The following is a 16,062-nucleotide window of genomic DNA, read 5'->3' as shown; positions in this document are numbered from 1 at the left end:
AATGTTAAATAGAGACTCCCACTAGAGCAGGTGGCCATCAGTACAATGGGCCCTTCTCTAACTTTCCCTGCATAGCAGCACTCACACTCTGCCCCGGGTTGAACTTAGTTTTATGAATACAGATCCACAATGCAATTTTCCAGGTTGGCTAAGCCTAAGTCAGCTGAGAATATTGGAGGGGAAAATGGGGAAAATTATACTTCACCTTTTGCCTCCCTTTCATAATACACATCACACTTGAAGGTAATTGTTTATTTCACATTGCTCTTCCCCATTAGATTGTATATTTCAGTAGGGTAGTGACCATACCTGTCTCTTCATCATTACACCCCCAACACCTCTCATCTATTGAGTGGAGAATCAATTTCTACACAGGTAAAGGCTTGTCCAACCAGATGTTAACTGAAACATGCACATCTTTCACAAAACAACACAAAAATGTCAAATTTTTTTTTGGTGTTGGAATGAGTCAATATATTTAAGACACTTTAAAATAATGTCTGTAAGCACTTTGGAAGTATATGCTATTGCTATTAGCAGTATAGATTTAGGTGCATTGTAAGAGCATAATAGGATGGACCACATCAATACTGGAAGGACTTAGATTCAGTGTAAGTCCACTGATAACCTGCCACACAAGACATGGTGGCATTTCTTCCTAGGTGTGAAATCAGAACGATGGTTCCCTACCTTTTGCCTCCAATCTAGAAGCACAGATAATTTAGGATCTGAACAGGTGCTTTGTAACTGCTAAATAGAAAGTTCAAATGCGTATCTCCTTGAACAGGTCTGAGGTACAATTAAATTGTTTGATATAGTAAGTGTGGTAAAATGGTGGAAAGATATAATAACATTATCATTAGTATCATTAGGCTGCTTACCTCTTGAATTCTTGGTGACATATCAGAAAGTATTCTTCCCCAGGATCTCAGATTGATACCTCGAGAACTGCGGTCTAGGAGTGTGGGAAGCTATAATTGATAGGAAAAAAATATAAAATATATATGTGTGTATATACATACATGTATAAGTTATACATGTACACATGGGTGCTATCTATCTGATCTCCTCCTTGCTTGAAAAACATTCCCTCCCTTTTTTTCCTGATCACAGGACCTCTTCTGCTAGATTACTTTAAAAAACGAACTTGTTTTGGGGCACCTGAGTGGCTCAGTCGTTAAGTGTCTGCCTTCGGCTCAGGTCATGATCCCAGGGTCCTGGGATCGAGCCCCGCATCAGGCTCCCTGCTCGGCAGGAGGCCTGCTTCTCCCTCTCCCCCTGCTTATGTTCCCTCTCTCGCTGTCTCTCTCTCTCTGTCAAATAAATAAATAAAATCTTAAAAAACAAACAAACTGGTTTTATCTAATTCAGAAAATCAAAGGCTCGTATTCCAAGTCTGATTCCAGGCTCAGCTCCTGCTGAGCTAGTCAATCACAAATAGTTTCAGTGACATTAAATATGCCAAAGTGATTCTGACTGCTGCTTTAGCAACACCAAACAAGCCTCCTGGAGGAAGGAAACCAACATAGCTGCTGGACTGTAAAGGAAGGCTGTGTGCTAAGGTGCCCATCTGAGCACCTTGGGCTCTGCGGACACGCTCAGGCTTCCTCACTGTTCACATCTCTGCTCCCTTTGAGGCTTTTCAGGTAGGTTGTGGCTCTTCCTCTGTTCAACACTACTTTCTTATGTGGAAGCTTTGCCTAGTTATATCATCTTTCTTTCAAAGCTGCTGCTGGCAGCTTTGAAGAGAAGTTTTCTTGCAGATTACCCAGTTGACAGCAGTGTTCTGGTGACCCCAGGCCCATGAGACAACACAAAACTATTCAAGCACCTTCCACCCACACAGGCAACGTGGAAGCCCACAAGTTTGCTGGCTGCAAACCTGAGCCCAATTGAACAACTTGTTTTCTGGAAACCAAGTTCAAGTCCTGAATGAATGACTTCATTCTTGATAGTTTCAAAACTGATTGACTCACGGATCCTGTGTCTTTTAGGAATGAATTCTAAGTTTTAAGATGGTGGTTTTCAAACTCAAGTGTGCATCTTGAGTATGTCTGCAGGGGCTCTGCATTTTTCACAAGATAGATGTGTAATTCTGACTCAAGGATCTGTGGACCACAAGCCACAAGCCTCAGCTTTTTATTTGCCAGGGTGGTTCTCCTAAATGATGGTGGGCTGACCAAGCTGCAGCCCAGCTGATAAGCAGGTGGAATTAGGTTTTGAGCAGCCCCGCCTCCCATTTCTAGCAGTGGTCCTGCTCTCCCTTCTCGCTGCTCTAGGGGCAGGGGCCCTCACAGTCTCTCTGGCCCTGATACCAAAGAATGAATACAGGAACACTCATGGAACATCAGCATTTCTGGTTCATTTCCTAACTGTAAAACGAAAGGCTTTGTTACGAGGGCTTCAAAGCAGACAGGAGAACAATTTACCAGAGGAAGTAGCAGCAAAACCACCCTTGTAACTACACCACTGAGAAGCATCTTCTCTCCTTAACCTTTACACTGAGCCTAGACATTGGTCTTGCCAGGACTTCTTTTCAAACTCCTTGAAAATAGTTTGAGGGAATGCTGGGCAAAGAACTTTAATTCCTGCTTTAATTCCATGAGAGGGTGGGGCTGAGAACAGTAGGTAGGGAGGAAGCCAGCAGGTAAAAATGTGTGCCAGTGGCAAGTTATCACCAACTCCAGTGATTCACCTCCTGACTACTCCAATAAGATCTATTAGAGATGAAAGGAGATCTAAGAGATACACCAATAAAATGCCATGTGTGGACTCTATTTTGATCTGAACAAATCAGCTGTAACAATCAGAGGAAAGTGAACATGATTGGGTATTAGATAATATTAAGGAATTATTGTTAATTTTGTTGGGTGTGATGGTAGAATTGTGGTTTTGTTAAAACAAGTAAGTTTCCATGTGTTAGAGATACATAGGGAAGTATGTAAGGGTGAGAGAATATGCTGTCTGTGATTTGCTTTAAAAGATATCACGGAAAAAAGTGAGGAGCAGATTAAACAATAAGGACCAAATGTTGAAAACAGCTGAAGCTGTGTGATGGATTCATGGGAGTTAATTACACTATTCTCTCTTTTATACTCATTTCTGTAATAGAAAGATTTAAAAATAAAAAGCCTTTTTGCTTGCAAGAATAAATAAATAGCTGAATGAATGAATACTAAATAAATACTCTCTCCTCTCTTTCTTCTCTTCCTCACTAGGACTGCCTTGCTCAAGCTCCCCTTGCCTCTCTCCCAGAACATTTTCATCAGAATAGCATTCTTGCTGGCCCCTTGTCTCTAGATGCCTCCATTCCAATGCACTCCCCACACTGTAGCCTGAGTTACCTAACAGATCAATCTAACCGCGTCATCTCTCCTGCTCAAAGATCTTACATGGCTCCCTACTGCCTCTAGGAGAGAAGATCAATACCAGCACTGGACACACATGGCTCCCCCTCTAACCTTCTCTCTTGCTTCTCTTCCATCAGGCTAGACTTCTTTCTACATTTCCTAATATATATGTCTATCTAATTTTGCTAATGGTGATAATGCCTGGCGAAAAAACTACATTTCCCAGCCTCCACTGTACATGGGATGGTCATGTGACAAAATCTTGACCGACAAGATATCAGGAGAAGTCACACAGTGGGGATTTTGGGGAAGACCTATTAAAGGAGGACCCTGGCCTGCCTGGAACACTGATGTGCTGGGGGAGGTAGAGAGACATCTTAGGATCACCAGATGACAAGCACATGCTAGGGATGAGTGACGGAAAAGAAGAGGAGCCTGGGTTCTTGCGAAAATTTGCAGAGCCTCCACACCACTCCCGAATGACCCACCACAGGACTCTGCTTTGGGAGGAATATGAAAGCCACTGTTTTTCAGCATTCTGTTGCAGCCAATTGTAGTTTCTAAATGACATAATTACACATCTGACAAATATGTAGACTGTCCGCTGTGTGCCACTGGCTAGGGGATATAGCAATGATCAAAACAAAGTCCTCCTTTTATGAAGTTTACCTTCAAGAATCTCACTGATGTATCTTCAGCTTTCCCTTCACTGTTATCAAATATATGTGCTCAAGATCCTCCCATGTGAAAGAAAGAACTACTTCTGATGCCTTATTCCCCTGTAGCTACAGTCTAACTGCCTTCCTCCAACCTTTATTCCCACACTTCTTGAAAGAGCAGTCCATGTGCAGTGACTTCAATTTCTAACACTCCTGTCTTCCAACCTCACCACCCAACGAAGACACTTTAACATTCTAGTTAAACCCCCAGTTTCCTCCTAGTTTTTAAGTCTAATGGATACTTTTGGTTCTTGTCTTTTCAGACCTCTCTGCTTCTCTCAACACTTTGGATCATGTCCTTTTTACCCCTCGATGTCTGTGACACTGCTCTTGTCTGGTTTGCTCTGATCCTTCTCTGCTTTTCCCATGAGCTCCTCTGCTTCCATCTTCTCCTTCAGTGCTGAGGCTCCTAAGGGGCTCCGTGGCCTTGCTCCTCTCACTCTGCATATTCTCCCTGGATAGTCTCATTTATCATTTAATCTGCTACCTTTTTGTTGGTGACTTCTAAATCTGTACCTCTAACCCCCAGCCATCTGTTGGAACTCTGCCCAGATCCAACTCATCCTAAACTGATCACATCACCTTTCCCAAACCACTTTCTGCTCCTGTGCACACTTCTTCAGCTGGTGGCACCACCTCCTCCCCTGTCACCAAAGCTAAAAGTCTGAAAGTCATCACTGATTCTTCCCCATCCCCACCCCATTGTCAAAATCCCTAGCCGGGAGACCTAGGAACTGGTACTGGGTCTGAGTGTGGGGCAGGATGAGCCCTCTCTTTGCAAAGAGGGTAGCCAAGGGGTATCTGGAAAACTGGAGGAAGCTGGAATCAGGACTGGAGTCCTAAGAGCTGTGCAGAGAAAAAATCACCAGGTCCTACATAATGGGAAGGGACCTAAGAGGGGCTAGAAACCCAGTGCATGGAAAATAAAGAACTATCACATTCATGTGTCCAAAGAGATTGGACATGAGTTAGTCAACAGCTCCACTTGCTTTTAATTACTTCCCCTTCTTTGTGAGTTTGTTGTCTGTGTACCTCACATGCCTGTGGGCTGGAGATGATCTGTGGCTGTATTTTGCCTAAGTGGGCATCTTCTCTCCATCACCTTTCCTTTACTTCCATTGGTTCTAGGCACATTCTGGTCTTAAAACTCCATCCCTGCATCAAATTCAACACACTGAAAAGCACCTATGTCTCTGTCATATCTATATGTATCTATATCCACATATCAATATAGATAGATTTCTATGTATTTTTAAGGGCTCCTAATTTTGCTTTTGACATTATTTGGCTTTGAGTAACTCACTTAATGAATGATCTGATTTCTCAGCAATCATTGCAAATACTTAGGAATGTTTGCAAAGTGGGAAAACCTGAACTATAAACTACTTTTTTGAATTTCAAATTTTATGAACGCGAACTTTAACAATAAAGTTGAATAATATTACCTTCCTTAAACATTCAATGTAATGCTTATTGATTTTGGTTTTAAAGATTTTCTTTGTATTTCAGAGCCATAATTTTTTAATTTTCAGGTCTCAAACATTCTTGTAGGCCTCTGCAAAGCAACTACACCCATTACTTTAGAGCCAAATAAATAAATAAGGCCAACTCACCCCATTCTACTTCATCCTCACCACCACCCCTACTGGCCAGAGTCAACTCATCTGAAACCACCTCAACTTCTCCAGAAAGCCTTCCTTCCCTCACTCCATGCTCTTCTGGCCTTCCTTCCCCATGATTTAGGTGCTCCTCCTAGCTGCTACTAGAATTCTCAGTGTATCCATTTATCACTTTTATATTGGTTTGCTATTATTTTTAATGTATCTGTCTCTCCACTATACTGGAAACTCAGTAAGCATAAAAATAGGCTTTATTTATTTTTTTATATCTTCCGGGCATGGTACACAGTAGATGCTCAATAAATATTTTATATTAATTAATGAGTAAATTAACTAAAATCTAGCAGCAAGAGACAGAGCCTACTGAGGTTTTAGGTTTCATGAGGTATGTCTCTACAGATATGATGGTGACTTATAGGAAGGGAGTGGTCAGTTCCACCCGGGGAAGGGGAAGGTAACACTTGAGCTGATGTTTGAAAGAAGAAAAGGTGATGATCCTGAGGGTGAGGGCAGTGTTTGTGGATGGAAGGGGAGGGCCAGGAATTCCAGGTGGAGAGAGGAATGTGAAGAGAGAGTGACTAGAGAGAGCCAGATAAGAACAAGACCAGGAATTTGCGGGAGAGGGAATAGGAGAAACAACAGCTTGAGATGCATTTTTGGGTCTAGTTAACATTTTCTTTTTTGATCTTGTTAATAATTTAATGATATTCGTTATTCAAATGTTTACTGAGCTCTAGCTATGTGCTTGGTACCATAGTTGCAATTCTTTTCCTGGCTCTTTCCAGTGGTGATAGTAAATGATGAGGGTCTTGGATTCACATCTCTATTACCACTTATATCTCAAAACAGTGCCTGGCCCCCCTAGGGAGCCCTCCATACATATCTGGCCACCAACTATCTGACTGATGTTGCCATAAATTATAAAATAACTTTCCCAGGGCTCTCCTCTTCCTTTGCTTCCCTCCCCCATTATCTATTCAAATTCACACAGATTGCTCCTGCCAAAAGAACCGGAAGAGACTATAAGTTTATTTGAATGGAAATGTAAAAACATTTCTGGAAAAAAAGGTCATAGACAAAAATGGCAAGTATCATCTCTCTCTCTCTCACCACACACACACACATACCAGTACTTCCTATGCCAACAAATTCTCTTGATTTCCCAAATAAACAAGTAACCCTTCCATGTCACAACTGGGCTCAGCACTGTCAACCCAATTTCAAGGTCTGATGAGGCCTCCGAAGAAAGACTGGATATATAAATAGGGCTATGGAAAGGGTATGTCTCTATCATTTCCCATCAGCTATGGTTGGTCTTTGGGGGTGGGGGATCCCTGGGCCTTGATCTATACTCAAAGAAATGGACAGAAGGCCGTAGCTGGCAGTCAAGAAGATTCTGACTATACTAGGTCTCTGTTTGGGTTCTCAAGGGACAAGAAATGTCTGTCCTATGGAACTATGTAATATTTTTTTCTTAGGGCAGAATAAAGCATATTAGCTACTAAAAAATCTTGTTTGAGCAATATTTGCTGATGCTTTAGACCCAATAGATTAATCAGACAGGTGCCACTCTGTCAGCACACAAAATAATGTTTTGTGAGTTGAAATTTTTGTGTTTTACTTTCTCTGATTCGAGAAGACCATCTAGAAAACAGTATTATTTCTAAGCTGAGGATCTAACACAAGGGTACATAGGTAGTCTCTGCTTAAAAGTGTGTTTACATGGATGACATGGCTTTTGGGAGCTGGTGGAAGGATGACCTGCTGTCTTAAAAGCATCCAGACTGAGGTGAACAGCAGACGAAGCAGTGGACAGACAGTACAGGCTTGCTGTGTTCAGTCCTGGTATGCTGTTACAGGAAATCCAGATTTATCCAGGAGGGAAGTTGTTGCTAGGCAACTGGGAGAATGTGGATTTGAAGTATGTTTGTTGTAACCTGACAGTTGTTAAGCATCAGATGAAAAGAGAGGAAGCCGGCTTCAGTGGTGAGGGGGCAACCAGGAGGGGACACGCTGAGTACCAGGAAATGCGTCATGAGGGGAGAATTCAGACTAAATCACTTGGGGTTGGGGGAAATGCCAAACTGTCTCTACCAGGAGAGGTCACAGAGACGTGCTGTCTCCCAGGACTGAAGGGGACAGAGCGTCGGGATGAGAGGGTGGGCTCTGGAGTATGTGAACAGACAAGTGATGGGACTTTCTTTGGCTCAAAAGAAACTAGGCCTTTTTTTTCTCTGCTGTGACTTCAGTCCTGATATTTGTGGTTGACGAAAGCAGAACAGAGTTTGGAATCTAGGGGCAGTCAAAAGGTCAATGCATGAGACAGACCTCTTGCTAGTCTGAGGGGTCTGAGAAAGAAGAACATCCCACCTAAGTGTTTGAGAAGAACATTTCCAGGAGTGTAGCAATGACAAGGGAACAATGGGGCCTTGGCAAAGTGGCTGCATTCTTGCTTTGGTAAGAGCAAAAATGCTTTTTGTTTCCAAGTGCTTTTCCATCTCTTCTCTAACGTGAATTTCTGCGATCATCTTCTGAGACAGGTAGCATAGATCTTGTTAATTTGATTTTACAGATGGGGAGTGTAGGAAGTGTAGCAAGTAAGCAAGGGTCACTTAAATGACAGCAAGTTAGGGGCCAACCCAGAGCCAGAACCCAGGGTCCTGACCACCAGATCTCTGTGGGCTCCAGTGGCTGCCCAGCCTCTGGTCCTCTTCCCATTGGGTCCCATGCTCACGGGGAGAAGCTGATTACTTCCTAAGTAGAGTTAAGGAAGAATCTGTGGCTATACTGAGTGAGACACTTTAGGAAAGGGCACATATTAATGGTAGGTGGAAAAGAAATTTTAATGCAAAAGTTCTTAACCAGGGCCTGGCTTCAGAGGCTCCATGAGCCCCTACCCCTTGTGTGTTTGCATGAACTTATATTTCTCTAGAGAAAAGGTTTAGAGCTGTTATCAGATTCTCAAAGGTAGTGCTAATTCATAAAAAGGTTAAGAACTACTGTTCTGACAACCAATCAGAGGCCAAAATCCTTCTCAAAACCAGTTTACTCTGGAGAGAACCTGATCCCTAATACATTGGTTCTCAATCTGTATCAGCTAAATAAAGGCCTGGACCCAGGATCCATTACCGAAACAGCAGGCTTCACAGGGATCTTCTTGTGTCTGAAGTGATCGTAATTTTGACTTCTCAGTATTTTTGCTTTTTAATTTCATAAAAATAACATCTAATCTATCATGAAAATAAGCTCTGGCCTCCTGTTTGTCTGGAGCCCACAAGAAATGAAAGCAGGCCAACGACAATCATGTCCACAGGCCTAAGGCACATTTAATGTACATTAATGTTTCTCTTTCCTTTTTATTTCTTCTTTACTGAAATTCATTCACCCAGGGGAGATTTTGATTGTAACAGACACATAGTTTTATAGATGTAAGCTGAATAGATACTAATGCTCTAAATCAAATATACTTGCTGTGGGCTTCATAATTTTCCAAAAAAACCCCAAAAACCTATCTTCTGACTTAATTTTATTTTCACCCAACAGTCCTGCTGCCCCCCCATCCCCCATCTCATAGTGCTGGCACTGGGTATCACTCCTTTCCCTCCTTCCCTCTCAAAACCCTCACACAGAAGTGGGAGAAAGATGACAGTCCAAAGATTCAGAATGAGAAGGGAGAGGAAATCATGAGGTTATAAGTCACTAATGGGACCTCATTATAAATTCCTGGAGATGTGGGGGCTTCTCCAGAGAATTGTGACATGGCAGTATTATCCGAAAATTGAAACGTATAAGTTGAATTTCACAAACTGTAATGAAAGATCCCAGTGAAGAGAAACCATGGCCAGCTTACACTGGGCAGCAAGCGGTCCACCCACATTTATTCCCAAGGATTCAGCAATTTAGGGAGCAGAGCCAAGAACAAAGCAGGAGACTGAAAGGCACATGTAGCGAGGGCCCCCAAGACTGGGTCCTTCGACCCCTCCCAAATCAATATTCAGTCACCCCACAGTCAAAGGGACATGGGGGAAATGAAGTCAGAAAAGTAAAAACTGCGACAGAACAGTGGTTGAGGGCAAGTAAAGAAAACGGAATCATGCCACACTGGAAGCGATCGCAAAGGGGAAAACCGGGGGCCAAAATGCCGGGGAGGCCAAATTTCCTCTATCAACATCCACTGAGAAGGGGAAGGGAGTGAAATTCAGATTTCCCAGCAGTGTGGCAGGTCTTGGCACAGCCTCCGTTCCCCTGCCGAACTTCCACAAATAAACATTCTGAGCAGAAGGGACAGATTTGCTTCTCAGCAAGATTTCAAAGCTGTGCACCAGAGTCAGAGAGAAAACAGGAAGGACCGTAGAGGGGGGGGGGGAGGAGGAGGAGGAGGAGGAGGAGGGCATTCATGCCTTGGGCCAAATCAGATGGGAAACGTCCCCAACCCTCACCCGAAACTGACATACCATTTTTTACGAGGTGTGAAATGTTTCAGGTAGTGTTGGCCGGCATGATACATGATACCGATACCGTGGGCCCCGGGCTGAGCTGCTGGTTTTCCAGCTGGGGGCGTCAAGTCCGAGAGGACACAGGTGAAGGCAAGCTCTTTCAATCTCGCTCAGCCAAGCTGAAACCAAGAGTGCTTAAAGTTCCTCAGAGAAATATCCAGCCACCTGACCGCCCACCTAGGACCCTGCATCCTGTGCGCATGCGCAGGCGCGTCTGCGTGTCTGCGCCCACGCTCCAGCAGGCACGTGCCCTGGGTGTGCGTGGGTGTACGTATGGGGACGGGTGGGGTGGAGTGAGGCCATGATGACTGTGTTGGGATTATTTGAGGATGAGAACACTGGCTTCTGATCTCTGAGGGACCAAGGGAAAACACAGCTGGCCCCAGTTGGTGCTAACCACGAACTCTCCTCTCGGATCCCCTCAGCTCCGAGGGCCGTGTCTACTCCCACGCACCCACGCCCCCCTCCTTCCACAGCAGGCGCCGGGGCCATCACCCCAGCTTACTGACGTTGCCCCTCCTTCTTTGTTAATGAGCACTGCCTTGGCATTTAATAAAACCTTATTTGCACACTGGTGTACATGCGTATGAGAAACAGCCCAGGAGAAGAGAAGGCACAGCATTCCCCGGTGCTGGGGCTAAGCGTGGCTGCCTGCCAACCAGCTGCAATAACAGCCTAGTTCCAGAGAGGCCCCCACCCCTGGCCTTGGAGCAGCCGCTGCTTCCCCGATGCCCCCCTCAGAGGGTCTGAGGGTCTTCCCTGAGCCTTGCTGTGCTGCTTCAGGGCTGTCGTTCTGAAAATACGGATAAGATGGGTACAGGAGCAATGAAAGCAAAAATCCTGTCTTCGTGCCTGTAGTTTCTTTTGGGTTTCCTTATTAGTAATTAAAAAAAAAAATTTTTTTTTTAAAGTTCAGCCACTCTGTCCATTTGTCAGATGAAGAAGTTCATGTCAAGAGCACCAGACAGGATGTCCGTCTTCTTTGCTTGCACTCCATGTGTCCTGTCTTGGGCTGGTCTTTCCCCACAAAGATGAACAGGAGCAAGAAAGGGCAGGTAGGGGTAATCCTGGGGACCCACCTCCTGCTGGTTTTTTTCCTCCAGGCCCTCTCTGGGGCTACACTGTCTTTGTTAAGAGAATGGCAGGGAGGATGAGTCCACAGCTCCCTGTCTTATGGGTGATTGAATGAAAGTGCTTTGAAGCCTTAGTGGCATTTGGGGTATTATTATTATGCTTGGTCTACAGAAACTGAGGCTGTAAATCAAACTCCTGTGTTCTAGGTCAGTGATTCTCAACCTGGGAACCCAACTCTTATGTTCTAGGTCAGTGCTTCTCAACCCAGCTGGACATTGGAATGATCTGGGAAGCTTTTAAAAACACTGAAGGCCCACGGAATCAAAATCTCTGGGGGTGGGGGCCAGGCACTGGTAGTTTTTAAAAGCTCTCTAATGGTTCAATGTGTAGCCAGGCTGGGAACCACTGCTCTAGCGCCCAAATGTTGTTGGTGTTGTTGGGTGTTTCTAACACCAACTGCTGTGACATGGCCTTTTTGCTTTTCTCAGGCTAAGAGTTCAGTGAGGGTGGTAGGGTCATGGTTGGAGCCTCAGCCTCAGCATAGTGCCTGGCCCCTTGAAGGCACCTGGGTCAGGTTTGAGTGCATGAACTCACCAACAGAGGTGGTGAGCAAGCACACAGGATATGTCTCCGGTCAGGGAAGGGCGGACCAGCCAAAGTTTTCCTCTGGTTTCTGAACTCTAGCACTTGTAGAAGGAAAGACTTTCTGTCTTTCTTCTCTGATAAACATTTGAAGCCAGTGATCTGAGCTTGGTTCCGCCCCTAATGGAAAGTTTTGCCCAGGTCTCCCTTGATCCTGCTACATCCAGAACTGCCTTCGCAGTATTGCTGGTCATGCTCCAAGGGTACATTTACCTATACCAGCAGCCAAGGTACTTCAAAAAGAGATACGTGACCCTGCCTTTTTCCTTTGCTCAGAGGATTGCACTATCCTGGGTGCCCAGGGACATTAACACCTCCCTGCAAACACAGGTACTGGTCCCCAGCTTTGTTGGTGTTCAGCTGCCCAGCATAAGGGATCTTTATTGCCTTATTCACTCTTATGATTCTGAAAACAAACCAAGGAGTGCATCTAAAATTGACTTCCTTTTGGAATTTTGGACAGAGAAATTTGAACCACATGCCTTTTTATTCTCCCTACAGCATGGGGAGCTGAGGGGGATTTTCTGGGTTCCTGGGCTCTCAGTGGTGATGGCTTACGTAAGTACTAAGCCCTCTTACCATTCTGGAGACCCACCCTGATGAGCTGGGAACATTGTTGAGTAACGTTCCAAGGGAAAGTCACGTTTTGAAAGGAATCAAGTGTGAACTCTGCCAGAAACTGAGGGGTCTTGTTTTATTTTTGTTGGTGTTGTTTTTAAAAGCCTTCAACTTGCTTTGTAAGACAAGCTGAGAGTGGGTTTTCTGGGACTTGAGAGAGCAACCATAAAAAGGTAAACACAAATTCCTGAACCAAGTTCTCCTGACTGACATACCCTACAACACAGTTTCAGAAATTAAAACGCAGGTATAAGAAAAAAACAAAATTGGATCCTAGAAACATTTTATAATTATAGAAACAATATGTATTTTTATACATATCACCTTCTCTGAAGGATTCTAATTTTGAGTGTTTCTTAAAGCATGGCCTACAATGACTTCCACTGGAATCACCTAAGGTAACAGGGCAGATGAGTCTCTGGAGATGGCAATTTGGAATTTGCATCTTTTGTCAGCTTCCCTCATGATGTTCATACATTCTGAAGTGTAAGAACTGCTGTTCTTTACCTCCTTTTTATAATTCCCTCTCATCCTTCTAGCAAGAGAGGAGGTATTATCAGGTCCCAAGAAGTGTGTCTGAGATGCAGTTCTAGAACACAGGGTTGTGCTAAATGAAGGCTTTCCAAATTTTTGAGACTACGAAATTTTCTGTTATTCTTTTCTACCCGGAAACAGTAACCTTTGTGGTCAAGAACAGACCCAGAGTGTGAAGCTCTGATTTATTAAAATTTATTTAATGATTTGCACCTATTTTTTTCCTGCCATTCTATAAAGTATTATATTTGTTATATAGATGAGTGATGGGGCCAGCAAAGGTCAACTGTCTTAGGAAATAGTAAATAGGGCAGGGAGTCAAACCAGGCCTTCTCCTCTGCACACTGCTAGAGGTGGTGGAGAGGATTTATCCCACATTGGGAGTGGACTCACACGTGCCACAACCACATAACTAATGGTGAACCTAACAGTGACTCCTGGGTGCCTGGGCCACTGCTTTTAAAAATATTATCGGTCAAGATTCCTTGGGTCTTTGGAGCCTGGAGCTTCCTCAAGGACTGTCTTGAACACCAGGCTCATGCCCTCCTGACCATCCATTCATGAGTCCCCGATGACTTGTCACCGGGCCCCATTGCACCCAGGAATTACCTTCCAAGGGGTCAGCAGCTAAATATCTCCCTTACCACACGGAAGAGCTTGAAGAAGTCCACGTTGGCATACAGAGTGTCTTCCACCCACTGTAGGGTGCCCTGGGAGAGGGAGCACATAGCGTCACGCACTGTCTGTGCCCCGTGGCGCTGGCTAAAGATTATGAAGCGCTTCAGGAGAGCCTCGTTGCAGGCGATGTCCTTCAGCATCAGGTCTGGGACTCCGTGAGCAAACTGCAGGGAGGAGAAGCAACATTGGAAACTTCCCTGTGGTAGGAGAAGACCAGCCACCCCAAAGGCGTCCGTGCCCTAACCCACAGAACCCACGAATACGTTATGTTGGAGGACAAGGGGAATTCGGATTGCAGATGAAATTAAGGGTGCGAATCATACGACTTTAAGAAAAAGATATTATTTTGGATTATCTAGGTGGACCCAATGTAATCACAGGGGTTTTTTACAAGCCTGGCAAGAAGAGGGAGGTAGAAGAAACAAGGGCAAAGTAATGTGACATGAGAAAGACTTGACTGGCCACCGAGGGCTTCGAAGATGAAAGGAGGCCACCAGCCAAAAAGTGTGGACAGTCTTTGGAAACTGGAAACGGATTTTCCTCTAGATCCCCCATAAGAAATAAAGCCCTGCCAACACCTTGACTTTCAGACTTCCAACCTCTAGAACCATAAGATAATACATTTGTGTTGTTTTAAGTCACTAAGTTTGTGGTGGTTTGTTACAGCAGTCACAGGAACCTAACACACTCCCAAGCCTCATTTTATCAGAGAGCCACTTAAAATGTGAGCAATCCATTCTTAGCATGATGCTAAGGTACCATCAGGACCTACTCCCCTGAAGCTGAGGACAAGGGAGTGGCTAGAATGCATCTGGAGCGATGGCAAGTGACCAGCCCCCTCTCTCGTTTCTCAACAGATTTAGCAAATAAAAATCCTGGATGTCCTGTTAAATTTAAATTTCAGATAAACAATGAACAGTTTTTAGTATAGGTATGTCCCCAATAGGGTCCAAATTAGACATACTTATGCTAAAAAATCATTCATTTATCTGAAATGCAAACTAAACTGGATATTCTGTATTTTATCTGGTGACCTCAACTGCTGGATAAACCACATCCTATAGCTCCTGTGGAGCTCATCGACAATGACTCTTGGACAATGAATCACAATCTGCATGATGGCCTCAGAGACCAAGGAGGCCACAGCCCTTGCCAGAGACCCTTGGCCACCTAGTACAGTAACTGGCCTCCTGGAGTCTTGGACTCACAACACCCAAGTACCATGAACAGGTTTATGGGCTTCCCTGACCTCTGGAGTCTCCCCAGGACCTCCAATTACGCAGTTCTCAGGGCAGGAGAGCAGAGCAGGCTCAGACTCTACTTACACATCACCCCACCCCCACCTCCCACTACATGAGGTCACGGCTGACACTGGGTTGGTGTGGACTCCCTCAATCTCAGGGGACTGTAACTGGGTGCATGTTCCAACAGAGCCTTCCTGTTTTGCCCACACACCGCTTTTTATCCCCAACCCTAATCCCAGCGTCTAAAACATTCTGAGGCAGAGGGAATCAATGAGCTCACTTCGTCCAAACCTCTAATATTCTAGGGGAGAAAAGTGATGGAGGAGAAATTACACAGCAGGCTAGTGGGAAAGCTGGGACACTATGAAGGTCCCGGCTCCTTCTTTCACACAGAGACTCGTGCACTCAGTGCCCATTCACTGAGTCCCATTCTGCAGGGACTAGAACAGTTACTGGGGATACAGACAATAAGATGAGTTTTCTGCTCTCCAAGGAGCTTCCTGGCTGGCTGGAAATGCAGGCAAAGCGGTTAAGTGCTAAATTGAACGTAGTGAAACCAGAGCACAGAAGAAGGAGTGTTAAGAATAGCCAGTGTGTTTTGAGCGTTCCCTGTGTGTCAGGCACTGTTCTTAGTGCTTTACATACGTTAATTTATTTGACCCCCATAACAGTCATAGGCACTTTTACTGTCTCCATTTTACAAATGAGGACACAGAGGCACAGAGTGGTTATTTAACTTGCCTGAGGTCACACAGTTAACTGTGTGGCCTTGTTGAGATTTGAACCCAGAGCTTGTGCTTCATCACTACCCATTAGCTCTTCGCTGAGTAGGGAAGTAGGAGGGGGCAGAACAAAGAAGGGAGGGTTTATGAATGATTTCACTGGGGAGGCAACACTTAAGCTGGGCCTTGAAGTAAGTCCAGGAGTTTACAAGGCTGGGGTTGGGGGTGGGGTGAGTGATGAGCCAAACAACTATTTCCCTCTCATTGTCTAACAATTTCCTAGATGGGGAGAGAGGTACTCGGATGCCAGGCAGAGAGGACCCAGGAAGGGCATGCAGTCCTGATGAAGAACAAAGTCCCATGTTT

The 16,062-nt window shown here is 44.7% G+C and overlaps 1 protein-coding gene across 1 annotated transcript in view; it reads right to left on the bottom strand.

The window, feature by feature from the left end:
* The window catches only part of ABCA4 (ATP binding cassette subfamily A member 4), a 166,462-nt gene that overhangs the window by 131,739 nt on the left and 18,661 nt on the right, over positions 1 to 16,062 (bottom strand). The window contains exons 6-7 of the mRNA XM_088022838.1: positions 13,697 to 13,894; positions 882 to 971 (exon numbers count right to left, since the gene is read on the bottom strand). Coding sequence (XP_087878964.1) covers positions 882 to 971; positions 13,697 to 13,894 — 288 coding nt within the window. The remainder of the gene's footprint in view (positions 1 to 881; positions 972 to 13,696; positions 13,895 to 16,062) is intronic.

The sequence above is a fragment of the Eumetopias jubatus genome, unplaced genomic scaffold, assembly GCF_037043125.1.
Source record: "Eumetopias jubatus isolate StellerSeaLion01/CBP00866 unplaced genomic scaffold, mEumJub1_p1.0 scaffold_4, whole genome shotgun sequence".
NCBI lineage: Eukaryota > Metazoa > Chordata > Mammalia > Carnivora > Otariidae > Eumetopias > Eumetopias jubatus.
Note: the sequence above shows the minus strand (reverse complement) of the source record. Positions and strands in the feature narration are given on the sequence as shown.